The sequence below is a fragment of the Emys orbicularis genome, chromosome 10, assembly GCF_028017835.1.
Source record: "Emys orbicularis isolate rEmyOrb1 chromosome 10, rEmyOrb1.hap1, whole genome shotgun sequence".
Lineage (NCBI taxonomy): Eukaryota > Metazoa > Chordata > Testudines > Emydidae > Emys > Emys orbicularis.
The window spans coordinates 77,481,827-77,500,136 of NC_088692.1; the positions used below are offsets into that span (position 1 = coordinate 77,481,827).

The 18,310-nt window shown below is 48.7% G+C and overlaps 1 protein-coding gene across 1 annotated transcript in view; it reads right to left on the reverse strand.

Moving 5' to 3' along the window:
* AGBL1 (AGBL carboxypeptidase 1) overlaps nt 1–18,310 on the reverse strand; it is a 362,219-nt gene that overhangs the window by 311,120 nt on the left and 32,789 nt on the right. Inside the window, exon 5 of the mRNA XM_065412235.1 lies at nt 12,896–12,933. Coding sequence (XP_065268307.1) covers nt 12,896–12,933 — 38 coding nt within the window. The remainder of the gene's footprint in view (nt 1–12,895; nt 12,934–18,310) is intronic.

Consider the following 18,310-nt stretch of genomic DNA (forward strand, 5'->3'; position numbering starts at 1 on the left):
ACAAAAGCTAGCAACACTGCTATTCAACATTTCTGAAGCACCTTTTCTCTGCGTTCCTTGCCCTGCCCCAGCGTGTGCAAGTACAGGCAAGCTGCAGGTTGTTCTTTCCCCTTTAAACCAGCCCTTGAATGACTGTATTTTTCCTGGCTGGTCCACCACACGCCTCATTCTGACCCATTTCAGAAGCTGCCAGGAGCATGCTCATCAACCCATAGGGCCAGGAAACATGTGTTGGGCCCCCTGAATCCCAATTACTGTATGCAGTTTGCAACAGAAAGCTCTTGGTGTGGGTTTTCCAGGGCTAGTGGGCTCCAATCCATTGCTGTTTCATAAAAAGAGCGCCAGAACCACTCACACCTGGAGCATTAAAGTCATCAGTTGGGATTTCCAGGGGGAAGAGGGAAAAGGGAACCAGAGATTAAGGAGGAGAAAGAAAGGCAGTGAGACTGGGGCCAAGGGAGGTCGTCAACCAGGAGAGAATGGGGAGTCACTGTGGCAGGACTAGGCGTTGCAGGTGAAGGGCAGACAGCAAACCTCCGCCTCAGTGATGGGGAGGAGGAGGGGATGCTGGGAGGGATGGAGGAAGGACCCTGTGGCAAGTCTTCTCTATCTGTTCTTTGGAAACATCACACAGAGATCTTGCACAAAGAGGGAGGATTGGTGGGAGCAAAGAGCTCCGCACAAAGCTCTGCCAATGCAAATCAATCCTGACCTGCAACCCCACGGCTATACCAGCCCTGGGCTACCACATTCATCTGCTGAAGCACCTCAATCTTGATCTGCCGTCTCTGTTATTCCCTTCCTAGGTCCTTCAGGCAGCTCTGCCACTGCACCTCAGTCCAGGCCTGCAGCAGCCTCTGCGGTCTTATTTCTTGGTCTCCACACAGCTCTGACAATAGAGCTCATTGTTTCAGCTCTGGCAATTGTGAGTGTGTATGAGACCACAGGCGGGTTACTCCTCTGACCTTCACTCAGTATTGGGGTGCACACGCACGCTAGAACACTTGAATTGCTTGAGAATCCCTTATCGGTCCCAATGGTTTGATTCACGATTTCCTGTTAATCCGCCGCCAGATGTCATGTTCGCTAACCTGCAGGATGACTAACCCCTCAAATCAGTCAATCTTCCTTGAAGGATTGCTTAGGGAGTTCTGCCAAAGTATATACACATGACAAGAGGCAGAGCAGAGTCGGGGAGCTTGGGCTGGGGGCAGTCTGAATCAGACTCAAGGTGGCCTCCTGCCTTGTACAGAGGCTAATGAAATCAGAATGGAGCTAGAGCCACACCATTTAGCACTCCAACCCATTTGTCAGGACCCATGGGGCGTAGTGGCCGTGGAAAGGACTGGGAGTGGAGCTAGTTAGAAATTTCAACTAAAGTAAAATTCCTGTAAAATATTTTTTGAAGATTCCCCCCCCCCACCCCCCCACCCCCCATTTTTCAACCAGCTCTAGCCTGGGAGTCAGGACGCCTGGCTTCTGTTCATGACTCTGGCAGTGACTCGCACGTATGGCCTTGTGCAAGTCACTTGATCGCTCTGTGCCTCAGTTTCCAATCCTCCCATTGTGCATTATGGATAAAAAGCACGACACAGTCTAAGAGCTGAGGATATTTATTATTTATTTCTCTTAGGTTTCCTGTAGCACTTATCAATGTAGCATCTAAACATTGGCATTATGAATTAAAGTAGGGAAGTCTGTTCTAGAGGGAAGGAAGGTTACTAGGACAGAACAGGAGGGAATCATTCTGTGTCCATACCCGCAACACCTTGATTACAAGAGATGAGAATTACTGGTGAGGAACCAAAATGCTGTTGTCTCATTTAGATATTCAGTTTGGTTGGTTTTCCTGGACCATCCCATCAACCTCTCCTGTTCTCCTCCCATTGGCAGGTCTCTCTCATTCTATTCTTCCATTCCTTTTCCAGTTTTATAGCCAGCAAAGCAGAGAAAGAGCAAAAAAGGAGGAATGCCAAAATCTCCAGAAGGCAGGAAGGAAAACAGAAACCTCCCCACCTGTCTCTTATCTGTTGGTCTCTCCATCTACGCGATGCACCTGTCTGTGTATGTCTGTATTTTGGCTAAAATACAGATGGTGGTTATGAGTCACAGAGATACAAGCAGCCCTGTGCACATTTGTAGGCAGCAAGAAGTCAGCTCCTCCTGGAGAGGATTTGCATATCCTGTGTGGTAGGTGGTAGAATGCCCTTTGCCTCTCAACCTTTTTGCTGTTGGTCCTGCACTGTGCTACAGGTTTCCACTAATATTCCATTGCAGTCAATGGATAATGAGGACATATTTGGGCCACACTTCTCTGCCTGGACACACCGAATGAGTTTGATGGCACATCAGGCATGCTTTGCCTGGATGTACCCAGCACAGCTGGTACATTCATCCTGGAGGTTCCACAGTGGTTAAAGATGCATCTAAAGCCAGCAGCTCACACAAAAGAAAAGTCTCCCGTTTCAAGGGAACCCTGGCTCGTTCATTGCATGGCAGGTGGGGGACCCCAAAACAGGGTTTGAGGATAGCAGATAAACGTCATCAGTTAGCCGTCATTATGGCCTCAGGGCTGTTGCTGTTTCTGGGGATGCTCCTGAAGCCTCTCCTTTTCACCTCTGCCCCCTCTGAAGCTGCACACATGGAGATCACCTGGCTTATACCATCACATAACTGGATTACAGTCAACCTGAAATATGATGAGCAAGCCACTGCTTACCAGGGAGAACAAAGAGATATTTATCTTTGTGTCTAGCTATTTAAATCTCTTTGGTGCTCTCTTTGTTGATCCGAGTCAGCCAATTCATTATGCCAAGGACATGGTTTGAAGCTAAGATGCTCTGCTAAATTAACTCTGCAGTCTCCAAGAGCTTGGAAGGGGTAAGAAGACCTCCTGTTCCCTGCTACGTACTAGTGATTGCTCCTGAGAAAACTGGGTATAAGGCAACCTCTAAAGCAGGGTTTCTCAAACAGGGGTCGCCGCTTGTTTAGGGAAAGCCCCTGGCGGGCCAGGCCGGTTTGTTTACCTGCCCCGTCCGCAGGTCCGGCTGATCGCGGCTCCCACTGGCCGCGGTTCGCCGCTCCAGGCCAATGGGAGCTGCTGGAAGCGGCGCGGGCCGAGGGACGTACTGGCCACCGCTTCCTGCAGCCCCCATTGGCCTGGAGCAGCGAACCGCAGCCAGTGGGAGCCACGATCGGCCGGACCTGCGGATGGGACAGGTAAACAAACCGGCCCGGCCCGCCAGGGGCTTTCCCTACACAAGCGTTGACCCCTGTTTGAGAAACCCTACTCTAAAGGGAAGAGCCACTGGGAGCCCATTCCTGCTCCAGAGATACATCAGGTTTCCCTATGGGAATTGGATCAATTCTCCCCAAAGACGGGCCTATCCCTCCAGTGAACAATGGGATGAGCCCAGATCTAGTGGTCTCAGTGGTTTCAGCAAGAAGCTGATGTGGGTTCCCTGTTAAGGTGACTCCAGGGCCCGGCTCCACCAATGTTTGGGGCCAGGTCTCTCCCCCGGGTCCACCTGCCGCCCCTGCGCGCCTCCCCCGAGTGTCCGCCGGTCCCCACTTGCTGCCCCCGCCCAACTTCCACCGGGCCCCGGAGCATCCCTGCCTCAAGCCGGTGGCTGCCCCCTGCAGCTCCGCGCTGCAATCTGCTCTGCAATCCTGGCATCAACTGCTGCTGCAGGGTCCTAGTGCCCCCCATCCCCTAGTGCCAGGGCAGGCTGCCCCAACCCTGACCTTTCCCTTTTCTGGCGCGACCCTCCACTAGCACAGCCCCCCCCACCCCTCACCCGCAGTCACCGCTCATGCCTCACGCTGGGCAAGGGGCAGCCCCACCCCGCACCCCCAGTGAGGCTACAGTGAGGGGCAGCAGCAGGGGAGGAGGCGCACATGTGATGGCAGCCCCCCGCCCGACACCCACAGCAGGGGAGGCGAGGGGCCCTAGAAGCAGGTGTAGTGACAGTGGTGCGAGGTGAGTGTGTGCTGCCGGGGGGAAGAGGGGAGCCCTCCCCCGGAGCTCACTGCTGCTGTCGGGGAGAGAGCTGGGGGGAGTCCTCCTCTCTGGCCTCAGCCCCAGGGCAGCCTGCCTGCACCCCAAACTCTTCATCCCCAGCCCTGCCCCACCCCAGAACCCACACCCCAGCCAGAGCCCTCACCCCCCCTGCACCTCAACCCTCTGCCCTAGCTCTGAGCCACTCCCACACCCCAAACCCCTCATCACCAGCCCCAGCCCTCATCCCCCCACACCCTAACCCTCTGCCCTAGCCCTGAGCTGCTCCCACACCCCAAACCCTTCATTCCCAGCCCCAGCCAGAGCCCTCATCCCAACCCTCTGCCCGAGCCCTGAGCCCCCTCCTGCATCGTGAACCCCTCATCCCCGGCCCCACCCCAGAGCCCTCACTCCTGTACCCCAACCCTCTGCCTGAGCCCCTCCCACACCCCAAACTCCTCATCACCGGCCCCACCCCAGAGCCCTCATATTTTTACATTATTTTAAAAAATATATATCTTGGCTTACAAGGCAGGTGTGGTGGGTCGGGACTATGGACCTGTTCTGGGCACCACCAAAAATTATACAAACCTGCCACCCCTGGGTGACTCTCCACCCATCCCAGAATTCAGGGAGCAGCCATGATTCTGCCCCACATCCTGCACACCCAGCCTGCAGGATGACATTTAAAGACACCCAATGTTTATTTTATTTTGTCTCTTGGGACAGCTGCATCTGATTGCAATGTCACTGAGGTATCAACACCAGGGTGAGAAGACAGAGGACACAAGTGCATTCCACTGGTCAGGATGTGGTACACATCTCCCTCTGTGCCCAGTCCACAGAGGAGATGAGTCTGTTTCAGCTATCAGCTTTAGTGACTCACTCCTTCAGCTCTGAAGGTCCCCTGATGTTGGCCAAGATGGTATCTCACACAAAGATATAGCATGACATGAGAACCCTCCACTAACTGGCCATTGTTGCATCATCAACATGCAAAGATTAGAATATATATGGAGATATACCTATCTCATAGAACTGGAAGGGACCTTGAAGGTCATCAAGTCCAGTCCCCTACCTTCACTAGCAGGACCAAGTATTGTCCCTGACAGTCCCCAATCCCTAAATAGCCGCCTCAAGGATTGAACTCACAACCCTGGGTTTAGCAGGCCAATGCTCAAACCACTGAGCTATCCCTCCCCCCAATTAAGATTAAGAAAGGGCAAACCAATGCCTCACTAAGCTACAGAACTATCCCCAATGGGAATCAAATCTTTAAAATTTGAAAAGGTTTAATTTTTCTCCCTTATGTTTCATTTTCTTTGTGTTCTTGGATGGAAGCCAAAGTGTTGAAATTCCATGAGAAATACTGTTTGCACAAAATTTCCAATCCAGTTTTTCAGACTAAAGTGGTCTGGAGAGTTCAGATAAGGATCCAGAAATTTGAAGGACTTCTCCAAACTCCATCTCTGAACTTTCTGAAGTCCACCCATCACTGGGGACACAAACACTGTCCTTCCATCAGGATAAAGCATGCCTCATTTGCCAATGCATCACTAATAGAGACACAAACAAAATGATGCAACATCTCAACTCCATTATTTCATCCTTCAGGACAAAATACAGATGGGCGCTGAGCTGTCCATGTGGGAGTTGAAACCATCCTTCCACTCTGGGGACAGTAGGTACATCTGCATTGAGAACCCTCTGAGAGAAGAACAATCTTGTGGAGTAGAAATGAAAGGGACATCCATTCCCACCCTTTCTTTCCCCCTGCACCCTACCCAGTTACACTGAATGACTATGCTCTGAAGAAGGACAAGATACAGCCCCAAAACTGGAACTGGGATTATAAACATCCTGAAGTTCAGAGGGGAAAGGAGAGGATCAGTGGTTTTGCTTCACACTGTGGGGCCATCACTTGCAAAACTGAGATCCAGTTTCTAATTTTGACCCTTCCACAAAATATGGGCAGTTATGATGCACACCCATCCCTGACGGGCAGGCTATGAAATGTTTGCTTGATAGAACTCCCCTCTTCTCTTTCTTGGGGAGCCTACATGTCCCCTTGAGGAACCAGTCTGTGTGGGAGGGAATCACATTGGATATTTTATCCCACTGGGCACACAATCCTCATGCCTTCATGAAAGGAAGAGTGTGAGTGGTTAAATAAAGAAGGAGGGAGGAAGAGTGGGGAGGACCAGGGAAGGAGAAGTATGGCTGGGAGGAAATAGGGAAATAGGTAAGGCAAGAGGATAAGGAGAGAGGAAAGGGGGAGGGGGTGAAAAGGTCATTTGCAATAACTGCTGCCTGCACCAGAGAATCCTCTTGATAAAAGAGACATACTCAGGAGGTCACCGCAGCCTGTCTCTTTAAATTGCTCATTACAATTTCACTAGGCAAGCAATGCAACAAGGTCTCTGTCTGTTTCCCTAGCCCTCTCCCTTCAATAACCGCTGAGCAAATGCCTCCGAGATTGGCTCCAGCTAATTTCCTTAAAGACACGCAAACTGCTAACACTGGGAAGTACAGATAGTCGGGTATAACAAATATGACCAAAATTAGATTAAAATAACCTGCTGATAAACAAATTACTCACCAAAAATAAATATTGGATTAAGCACGGATGGGACCTGGGATAGCTATAATAACAGTGCCATCATGTGGTGCTGGGGTGAAGCAGTTGGCTTGTGTCATGGGGGTGGGGGACAAGAGGAATGTTCAGAATTACCCAATTTAACCCTACAGACCCAAACAGGCAGCTGCCTAAGCCTGTTTCTTTAGCATGACTGTTTCCCCTACCCTCAAAAAATTGCATTGAGTTATTTTATTTTTGGAATGAATTCGGCGCTGACAAAAGCAAAAGATCCCACAGGATGGAGTCACGCACAGCACAGCTTCCCTTCCCCCCCACTTGCTGTTCTGCCAATGCACTCAGGAGCCAGGAGGTCAGAGTTCTGTCTCCACCTCTCCCACTGGCTTGCTGCATGATTATGGGCAAGATGCTTTGCTGCACTGTGCCTCAGTTTCTCCATCTAGACAAGAGAGGCGATACCCACCAGGGGTTGGGAGGTTTAGTTCATTAATTTTGTGAAGGGCGTAGACATACTCAGACACAAGTCCTTACAGAAGAATTATTGATGCTCCCGTATCACTCAGCCTCCCAACTACTGTTACATGCTAACATCCAACAATATGGCTGAGCCCATGGCAGACCCAAATAAAAGTAGGGCACTGCCCCGCAGAGCTTACAGTCTAGAAGGCAGACAGTCAGAGGAGATGCATGGAAAAAAACAGAGGAAGGAGCCAATATGGGATTTGTGTTTGCTTATTCTGTTTGTGGACACTGCAGAGGTAGTGAATCATATGGAGGGATCAGAATGAGAAGACAGTGGGAGCCTGGCACACAGCGGTTAGGAGATCATTCTGGGCACAAGGGAGCTGCTCAGAAGAAAGCATGAAGGCAGGTGTGGGAGAAGGAAATGAAGGGGATGTCAAGACGAGAGTCACGGGTAGAGAGAAAGACACGCTAAGAAACGAGATCCAAGATGTAGGCCAGTGTGGAGCAGTGCAGCGGCTGGTGGCAAAGGCAAGACATTTAAAGTCAATGCAGTGAGCAAGGGAAGCTAGTGGAGAGATGCCAGTGTTGCCAACTCTCATGATTTTTCCATGAGTCTTGCAGTATTTGGTATTCCCCTTAAAGCCCCAACTCCTGGAGTCAGGTGATTATAGAAGAATCTCAGCTTTCATATTAAAAAAAAAGTAAATGTGTATCCCTCAGGATCACGGAGTAAAATATGACAGGTTTCAGAGTAGCAGCCGTGTTAGTCTGTATCCGCAAAAAGAACAGGAGTACTTGTGGCACCTTAGAGACTAACAAATTTATTAGAGCATAAGCTTTCGTGGGCTACAGCCCACTTCTTCGGATGCATAGAATGGAACATATATTGAAGAGATATATATACACACATACAGAGAGCATGAATAGGTGGGAGTTGTCTTACCAACTCTGAGAGGCCAATTAAGTAAGTGAAAAAAAACTTTTGAAGTGATAATCAAGCTAGCCCAGTACAGACAGTTTGATAAGAAGTGTGAGAATACTTACAAGGGGAGATAGATTCAATGTTTGTAATGGCTCAGCCATTCCCAGTCCTTATTTAATCCTAAATTGACTGTATCTAGTTTGCAAAGTTTGCTGGAATTGATATGCAAACTAGATAGATTCAATGTTTGTAATGGCTCAGCCATTCCCAGTCCTTATTTAATCCTAAATTGATTGTATCTAGTTTGCAAAGTTTGCTGGAATTGATATGCAAACTAGATACAATCAATTTAGGATTAAATAAGGACTGGGAATGGCTGAGCCATTACAAACATTGAATCTATCTCTCCTTGTAAGTATTCTCACACTTCTTATCAAACTGTCTGTACTGGGCTAGCTTGATTATCACTTCAAAAGGTTTTTTTCACTTACTTAATTGGCCTCTCAGAGTTGGTAAGACAACTCCCAACTGTTCATGCTCTCTGTATGTGTGTATATATATATATATATATATATATATATATATATATATATATATATATATATATATATATATTCAATATATGTTCCATTCTATGCATCAGAAGAAGTGGGCTGTAGCCCACGAAAGCTTATGCTCTAATAAATTTGTTAGTCTCTAAGGTGCCACAAGTACTCCTGTTCTTTTAGAGTAAAATATGAAAATGTGCCTGGGTGCAGCCTAAAGGCTTAAGAACCAGAAGGCAAATTAAAAGTACCCACTTTTTGGTATGTTTAACATTATGATTTTTAAGCCAATCTCATGATTTTCTGGGGCCTGACTCATGATTTTTGAATGTTTGACATTGGCAAGACTGAGATTCCAAGAGCAGAGTGAGATGGTCTGATTATCAGGGAAGGGAAATCTATTTTGTATAAGTAATCTACAATCCTAATTATAAAAGGATATAGTAGTTATTGCAGCATTAGAAGTGACACACGCTTCTGAGCCTACATTAATAGTCATACGAATGTCTATAATTCCTTTCCATTCATATTTTCAAGAAGAAAAGCATCAGGCTCCCTCTGGCCATGTTCCGGGGCTGCAGGCCTTTTCTTCCCAGCTGTAGATGAAGCACCAATTTCAAGAAACGCATTGGCTGCCTGAGCAGCATCCTTTATGGGAGCCCTAGGCAGGTTGGAGCAGGGATATGGTTATGAAAATAACAAGCAGAATGGCCTCACCTCCAAAATCCCTCAGGCTGAGGGTGTCCCTTTGCAAATACCTTGGAAAAACATGGTCATGTTCATGAGGCGTGTGAAGGGGACCATGTGCTGCAGGAGAGGTGGTAATGATCAATGATCTCCAGTCCTGTGAGCAGGTGTTCCCCATGAGATATCCCAGCAGCCATTTCACTGGCAAACCTGGTACTTTCACTTCTAAGTTAGCTACCAGTCAAGATCGGGGCGGCTCTATGTTTTTTGCCGCCCCAAGCATGGCAGGCAGGTGGCATTCGGCGGCGCGCCTGCGGGTTACGTGGATTCGGCGGCATGCCTGTGGGAGGTCCGCCGGTGCCGCGCCATCGGCATCCCCGCCGCCGAATTGCCGCCGAAGCCGCGGGACCGGCGGACCTCCCGGAGGCATGCCGCCGAAAGCCGCCTGCCTGCCACCCTCACAGCGACCAGCAGGCCGCTCCCTCCACGGCTTACCGCCCCAGGGACGCGCTTGCTGTGCTGGTGCCTGGAGCCGCCCCTGGTCAAGATAGTTTCCCAGCTCCAGACAGACTGGTAATTTCCTCATACTCTGCTCCCTTCTGTGGCTCCCAGATAGATCTTGTTCCCTCACCTACTTCCCCAACAGCTCCCTAGTATTAAGCAGTTGCAGGTGAGCAGTTCCCATCAGTGTCTGTTTGGACAGAGAGAGGCTAGATTTCGGCCACAGATCAAAGCTTACAGGTAGCCCTTTCCTCAGCAGCTGGCCAAAGTATCAGTGAAGACTAGAGGAATCTTGAGGGGCAGGGAGATTATCACCATGAAAACATTAGGGAGAGCCACTGCCATCTGCCTGGTCCTATTAAAACTATAGGGGATTCTTTCTCCTTCTGACTTCTTGCCAAAAGCAGAAGAGGGGCTCCTGGCCTAAGAGATCCTTGCAAAGATGATCTGTGTAGCCAGAGGCAGAGCAACATCCCAGCTGGAGACACTGAGTGCAACCCTGAAGGTGGACCACCAAGAATGGATGCATTCTTGACCTCTCTGTTTTCTGGGTGATCTCATCCTCATTCCTAGCAAGATCAAGTCCCACTGCGGCAGCACAAGCAGGTCACTTTTCAAGGCCCCGATGAGGCTCAGAATAACCGATGTGCTGATACACACCCCGATTTAATTGTTGCAGCTAGCACCAGGGTTTCCATCTCCCATTCAGCTCAAAGCCCACAGCTTTCACATCTGTGAGGTCCACCACGTTTGATTTCAGCCTGTGTCTTCACAAGCAATTCTCACACACAACAATGCCTAATGCTTGTAGACATTTACTTTCTTCTAGTAGCCTCCAAAGACACTAAGAGTGAGAAGAAACCCAAATCATGTTCTAGACCAGTGACTCTCTAACTGTGGACCACTGATGAACCACAGAGCCGCTGCTGGTGGTTTGGGCAGAGCTAGCTGATCACATGATGCTAGCTCAGCCTCCTTGGTTCCAGTTATATCACATGTTTTAAAAACATCTAAAACTCCACCCCTTACTTTCCTAATGTCACTTTTCCACTAAGTGGTTGCTGTAGTTACCACATCAACGCTGTGCAGTCGCAAATAGGGTGGGCCATTGTCCTGGAACAGGAAGCCTGGCCCCATCACCACCACGGAGACAGCAGAATCTCCCTTCACAGCCCCAGGTGCTGACCATAAAGCAGGAGTGCCGTAGAAAGGCTTGCGCTGCCAACTGAGCTTTCCACTCTCCCTGCAGCTCCCCTCCTCTCTGTGAATTCCTCCTTCTCTAAATGCTAATTTTGCTTTTAAGTTGAAGGCAGCTCTGGAGTGGCCCCATCGCCCCCTTATTAAGATTTAGTATCTGAACCAGAAGGTGTTTCCTTGTTGCAATAACGTGACCTTTAAATCTAGGCAGCAAGGTTAATACCGGAGCATTATTTGAGAATTCATCACTTGAGCTGGTGCGACTCAGACATGATCCCATTTCAGCATGCTCATTTAAGTACTGCTTCCAGGCCTACAATTTTTCACAAATGCATTTATTCCTAATGCTCATGAAAAGGACAGAGAAGAGAAAGAGTAAAGGGGGCGGGGAGGAGGGGGAAGAGAGAGAGGACAATACGCCATTGTGATTTATTGGAGAGGAGATTGTCTGCAATACTAGAGCACTCTTTCTTAATCAAAGCTTTATTAAATCCTGGTAATAAAAAGCTAAGTGTTTTTGGATGAGATAAAGGCAGAAAAGGGTAACGCATTCACTTCAGGAACATTCAGGCCAGGAGTACATACAAGGGGACCCAAGCTAAAAGAGCCCTAACCCCCAAGGACCAGACACTGCCAGTGTTAGCTACTCCCTGCCAGAGCTTGGCTACACCAAGGCAATCTCTAAGTACCGGGGCTAGCTTTAAGATCTGCAAGGTTTCAAGCACAAGTGGAGACCTGAGATGCTAGCAGGGGAAGAATAAAGTAAAAGTGGTGTCATTATGACAGTCTGCAGCAGGGCCGGCTCTAGGCACCAGCAAAACAAGCTGGTGCTTGGGGCGGCACATTTTTAGGGGCGGCATGGCCGGCGCCAGAATGCCGCCCCTAAAAATGTGCCCCGGCCGCCCTAGCTCACCTCCGCTGCTGCTGCCACGGCGCGCGAAACAGCTGATTCGCGCGCCGCTGCTCCCCCTCCCTCCCAGACTTGAGAGCCTGGGAGGGAGGGGGAGAAGCGGCGCCCGCGCCGCGACCACTCGGAGTCTCCCCCTCCCTCCCAGGCTCTCAAACTTGGGAGGGAGGGGGAGATCCCGAGCGGCCGCGGCGCGCGAAACAGCCGTTTCGTGCGCCGCTGCTCCCCCTCCCTCCCTCCCTCCTAGGCTTGAGAGCCTGGGGGGAGGAGGCAGGGCTGGGGATTTGGGGAAGGGGCGGAGTTGAGGCGGGGCCGGGGGTGGGGGTAATTAAAAAAACGGGGGAGGGGGGCCGGCCAAAATTGTTTTTGCTTTGGGCGGCAAAAATCCTAGAGCCGGCCCTGGTCTGCAGAATTCTTCTAAGCCCTTCCCAAAAAATCAGAACAAGTGGCCACCCTGGTCATTTCACTTAAGGAGCTTGCACCCTTATGTCTAGGTTATGATTTCCCACCTGCATCATCATAGAGACACAGGGAGAAACATGGCAAGACATACAATAAATACTACATATTATCCCCTCCCATTTCTCAACACAGATTGCTTTGGTCTATTGCAGAGATCGGCAATCTTTGGCACGCGGCCCGTCAGGGAAAGTCGCTGGCGGGCCAGGACAGTTTGTTTACCTGCAGCGTCTGCAGGTTCGGCTGATCATAGCTTCCACTGGCCGTGGTTCGCCGTTCCCGGCCAATGGGGGCTGCAGGAAGTGGCGCGGGCCAAGGGATGTGCTGGCTGCTGTTTCCCGCAGCCCCCATTGACCGGGGACGGCAAACCATGGCCAGTGAGAGCTGCAATCGGCCGAACATGTGGATGCTGCAGGTAAACAAACCATCCCAGTCCACCAGTGGCTTTCCCTGATGGGCCATGTGCCAAAGGTTGCCAATCCCTGGTCTATTGCATTTCAGAGGTGAGGAGGGGGGCACATTGAGTTGGAGAAGAATGTATCCATTCCTAATGGGACGTCTATCCAGGTGCACAGCACAGACAGGTATGTCAGTAAGAATATAAAGAGAAGGCGCTTACTTGATTTCAGCAAAGCTGCTAGAACCTCAATGGCAGCCCTGGGGGGAGAAAAACAATGGAGAAATAATGTCAATTTCTTCAATAATTTTTTTTAACCTTGGTCTTCCCAGTCTCTGGGTCAGATCCCCAGTTGGTATAAATTGGCAGGACATCACTCACATTGATGGAGCTACACTTAGTAACAGCAGCTAAGGATCAGGCCCTCTGTGTTTGATTCAGTTATCCAACAAGACCAGCGTTAGCCCTCTAGCCTCAACATTACGTTGATCTGTACTGACCATTAAAAATAAACAAACACCCACATATCAAAAGAAATGAGACAAGTCTTCAGTCTTTGAACTGTTTCCCTTGAGCCCTCCGTCTGCAACACAGACTCAGAACAAATCCAGACCAGACACAGGGATATATTTCTGCCACCTGGGTCATCAGACACATGTACATCATAAGACGTGTCAGCTCCAGGGTTCTGGCCAAATTCCAACTCAAGCCATTTCATTTTGCCAAACTAAACATTCCCCCCTCTAGCATCAATTTAAAAAGAAAAACGGCCTCTCCCTTTATCGTCATCAATCCCTAGTATTACAGTAGCCACAGCTGAGATCAGGGCCCCATGGTGGTAGGCACTGAAAAAAACATATGAAGAGACAACCCCTGCCCCAAAGTGTTTACAATCTAGATAGACAAGGTAGGTGGATATGAAGTGACTTGCACAAGGTCACACAGCTCAATCCGTGGCAGAGCTGGGACTAAAACCCAGGCATCCCACGTCCCAGATGAGTGCCCTATCCACTAGACCACACTTCCTCTTTATTCTTTCCCTGCTAGAAATTGTGTAACTTTGCTGTGGCAGAACAGCTGCTGCATGTTACCCAGAGACAGCTGTATTCCAGAGAGTGAGCAATCCCACTCTGCTCAGGATTCTATAGGCAACAGATACCAAATTGTAACAAAATATACTTGTAAAACCAAGAACTTTGACAAAGGGCCTTTTACACTCTGACAGTGGCTGAGGGCTCTTGACACTGACCTTTATGCCTCACTAGGCGCCAGCAATGAAACTGCATGCTCAGATGTGTGTTCTTGCTCAGCTAAATAAATACAGGTGGAAGGGAGAGATGGAGTCAGACACTCCTGATTTTCCCCTTTAACTGTTTCCCTCTCCTTAGGAAAATGATGAAATACACATACATACAGTGCACTGCACAAAGGGCTAACTGTGCCAATGTAGTCAAACCAAGCTCCCTGCAACTCTCCCAAACCCACATGGGGAGTGCATGAAAACATCCATCAGTCCTCTCATGTCCCCACATCACTGCCCTGTCTCTGACCTTCCGTCACTGCCGAAGCTCCCAGCTGCTAGCCTTTGACAGCTCGATAATTCAAAAGAAAGAACGGGTCATTTCACCTAAGAGTGTCACTGACAGGAGAGCAATCACGTGCTAGATTCACGATGCAGAGATACCACAATGGACTAAACTTCTATCAGAGTTTACTCTCCACTGGGAAACCCAAATCCCACCCACTCCTTACCCTCCCCTGTCCTGATTGCTGTGTCTTCTTCCTAGCAATGACTTTGGCTTGCCTTCGCTAAAACATAACCTTACCAACATGCACTGGCTCCTCTTCACAGGGAAATACCATCTAGTGCATTCCACCGGCTCTTGCTGGGCTGACAGGGCTTTAGGAGAAGGGAGACTCATAAGGGTTCAAAACCAGATGCACTTTAGTGCCCAGGTGAGCTATGTGAGGAGGTTGAACAATTCACTGACCCAGAAGGCTGCCAAGTCAAAGCAGGTCATTGGGTCTGGATTTAAACAGGAGCTGGATCAATTTGTGCCCACTCTGAAAGCCACGCTAAGGACAATCAAATGCTTCAGTGTGTCACTCATTTCATATTGCAATGACATGGCTGGCGGGTATATGCACTTCTGCTCTCAAATGGATGGAATCAGAGCAACTTCTCTGTGTGGCATAGGCCCCGTACAGCTAGCAGCAGAAGAGATTCTCCTATATCAGCCTGTGCTTTTGGAGCAGGAGGACTAGAGTTCCAGCCCCACTGTTGCTGCGAAGCTCTGAATGCCGACTGCACGTCGGAGAAGTACATCTATAAGGCCCTTCATGCCCACAGATTCATTACAATATAATCTCTTTATAAACAAATCCCCAAATAAATCATATTAACTTCTGCACTGAGCCAATTATCATCCTGCAGCAGGAAATAAATATTTTATTTTCACCAAACTACTACTTATTGTGTGTCCACTCAACAGCTGAGAAGATGAAAGCTTCCAGAGCTGACTTCTGCCAGCACCTGTTCCAGGCCAACCTCCCTCACAAACCTACCTCTCTCAGAATTAATCTGTCAGACACACAAACAGCAAACAGGGCAAAAAAAGCCAGTGTGGCAGCATTTCAGCAACTAAGGTCTCACCAACTAAAAAGCAAGAAAGTCATCATCATTAGAGTGGGAGGGATAGCTCAGTGGTTTGAGCATTGGCCTACTCAATCCACAGTTGTGAGTTCAATCCTTAAGGGGGCCCACTTAGGGATCTGGGGCAAAATCAGTACTTGGTCCTGCTAGTGAAGGCAGGGGGCTGGACTTGATGACCTTTCAAGGTCCCTTCCAGTTCTAGGAGATAGGATATCTCTATTAATTTATTTTTTATTTATTTTATTTCTGCAGGAATTAGACAACAGCCGGTCAGCTGATGGAAGGTGTTCAGTGAGACATGCAACCATTCAGTGTGTTAGACTGCCGCCTGCTGGAATGGGCTATACTGCACACACCGATTACCTAGCCTTTCCCCCAGATTTTCAATTAGGGACTAGGAAAACAACTTCCAAGCAAATCTCAACCCAGCTCAAATGATCATCCAGAACTCAGATCCAAATATGAGTCATTAATGGGGTTTGACATTACGTGTATACATGTATTGTGCACTGGCCTCTGCATTTCCTGGGTGATTCCTGAACCAGACACCAAAGCCCCAAATATCATGAGAAAGGCTGTGCCCGCAGTGTTTCTGGCTCCATCCGGCGGATCCAAGAGGTTGGGGTAGTTCCAATAGGCATTGGATGCACTTACACACTTTTGGGGGCTTATCTAAAATCTCAAACATTCACAAGGAACCTCCACAGACCTATGCCACTGCCATGTCAGAGGGGGACCAGCTAAAGGGGGGCACGTGACTGCCCCACGTGACCCTCCACGCTCCTTTTAGCTAAGATGCTTGTATGGCTGCCATCACAGTAGCATCCGGTTCCTCACAATATTTTATGCATTTATCCTCCCAATACCCTTAGGGGGCAGGGCAGTTCTACTTTCCCTGTTTTATACATAGGCAACTGAGGTGTAGATCAGTGGTTCTCAAACTAGGGCTGCCACTTGTTCAGGGAAAGCCCCTGGCAGGCCGGGCCGGTTTGTTTACCTGCCGCGTCCGCAGGTTTGGCCGATCGCAGCTCCCACTGGCCGCGGTTCGCCGCTCCAGGCCAATGGGGGCTACGGGAAGTGGCAGCCAGTACGTCCCTCGGCCCGCGCCACTTCCTGCAACTCCCATTGGCCTGGAGCGGCAAACCGCGGCCAGTGGGAACTGCAATCGGCCAAACCTGTGGATGCGGCAGGTAAACAAACTGACCCGGCCTGCCAGGGGCTTTCCCTGAACAAGGGGCAGCCCTAGTTTGAGAACCACTGGTGTAAAGAAACTAAGTAACTTACCCAACGTCACAGAGGAAGTCTGTGGCAGAGCAGGGATTTGAACCTGGGTCTCCTGAGTTCCAGGCTGGCACCCTAAGCAGGCCCAAATTCAGCTGGTACCTGGAGGTGTGTGACTGTAATTATACTTGAGTAGAATGAAACGTCCCAATTTCCATTCTGAAAATACCACAATCTATCAAAAGGATTTTAGAAAATGAAATATATAGTCTGTTGTGTGTCGTATAGCGTGTACTTTAAAGGTATTCCATATAGGATCACACATTTTAAATTTAGGTACAACACAAGCAAAGTGAAGAAAAGACATTTGGAAAATAAAGATATTGGGCCAGATCCTCAGCTGGTGTTATTCGACTCAGATAAATTGAAGTCAATGGAGCTACATTGATTTATGCTAGTGGAGGATCAAGTGCAGTATTTCCCATGAGGCTGTAAACCAGTAAAAGAGACAGAGTGTCTTTGAGCTGATGGCTGGTGAAGCCTCCCCAGAATATAATCAATATCTGGGGCTCTGAACAAATTCAAACACCCAAAACATTCTAAGGGGAAAGAAAGAAACACAACCTAAAGTTGTATAGGGGAGGGAGGGAAGGACATTCAGTAAGGGAGAGGGCAAGCTGACTGACGCACTGAGAGAACTTTAGCAAGCAAGACAACCGGTGTTGGTACCGCACGGTCACCTAGTAACACCATATGGTAACCCAACAGCCCCTTTTCTGGCATCAGAAGAAGTAATGAGATGAAAAACCTGGGACAAGGGAAATGAAGGGATAATGAAAAATAAACCGTGCATGAGCGAGAGAACAAAAAAGACAGAAACAGGAGGGAAAGGCTGCAAAGCTCAAGAAAGATGAAGCCGTGAGCATATGCTTCACCAGAGAACTTGATAGCGTGCCCAGTGCAAAACTTTACATTTGTCTCAGGAAAGAACAGATTTAAAAAAAAAAAAAGCCTTACAGACCTGTCCAGATGTTGTTGACTGATTCTCTGCTCTTTGCAGTAATAAATCACTAAGATCATACACTGGAATTTAAAAAACAACCCTCCCAAAGGGGGCTCATTTATACCTTTCAGTACAAAATGTATAAAGAAAGTTGCCCTATCTTAAAAGGCATAATAATAAATGCTGCACTGTAATCAGAAAACATAAAAAAAAAAATCCCCTCAATGGCTTCAGAGACAGCCACTCTGAAGAATAAAGGGCTTTGAAGTGCTTCCAATTCAGCAGGTTTGATAACAGGGCATGAGCACAACTAAAACATATAGACAAATGCTTCTTGCAAATTCAGTGTGTAGGAACCATACACAACAACCAAGAAAAATTCCACTGTTCTCTACGCCAAATAAAAATTGGATTATCCAGCACAACTGGACACCCCAGAAGATGAATAATAAGAAAAGAAGGCTTATTTCTAGGTCACCCATGTAGATCCAGGCCACCACGTCGGCATTGGCTGGAAGTTGCTGCAAAGATACAGCCTGGTCTAGGGGAAGGAGCAAAGTACCGGGAGCTTGAATTGCCTGCATCCATCACTAACTGACCGTGTGACTTTGGGCAAGCTGTTGATTAATTCTGTGCCTCAGTCCCTCTATCTTTAAAGTAGAGATAATTCATCTGTGCTTCATACCAGTGTCATAGGTACAGGGGAAAATGAAACAAACCCCTTTTAGTGCCTCTTGAGCACAACCTTGACTACCTGCAC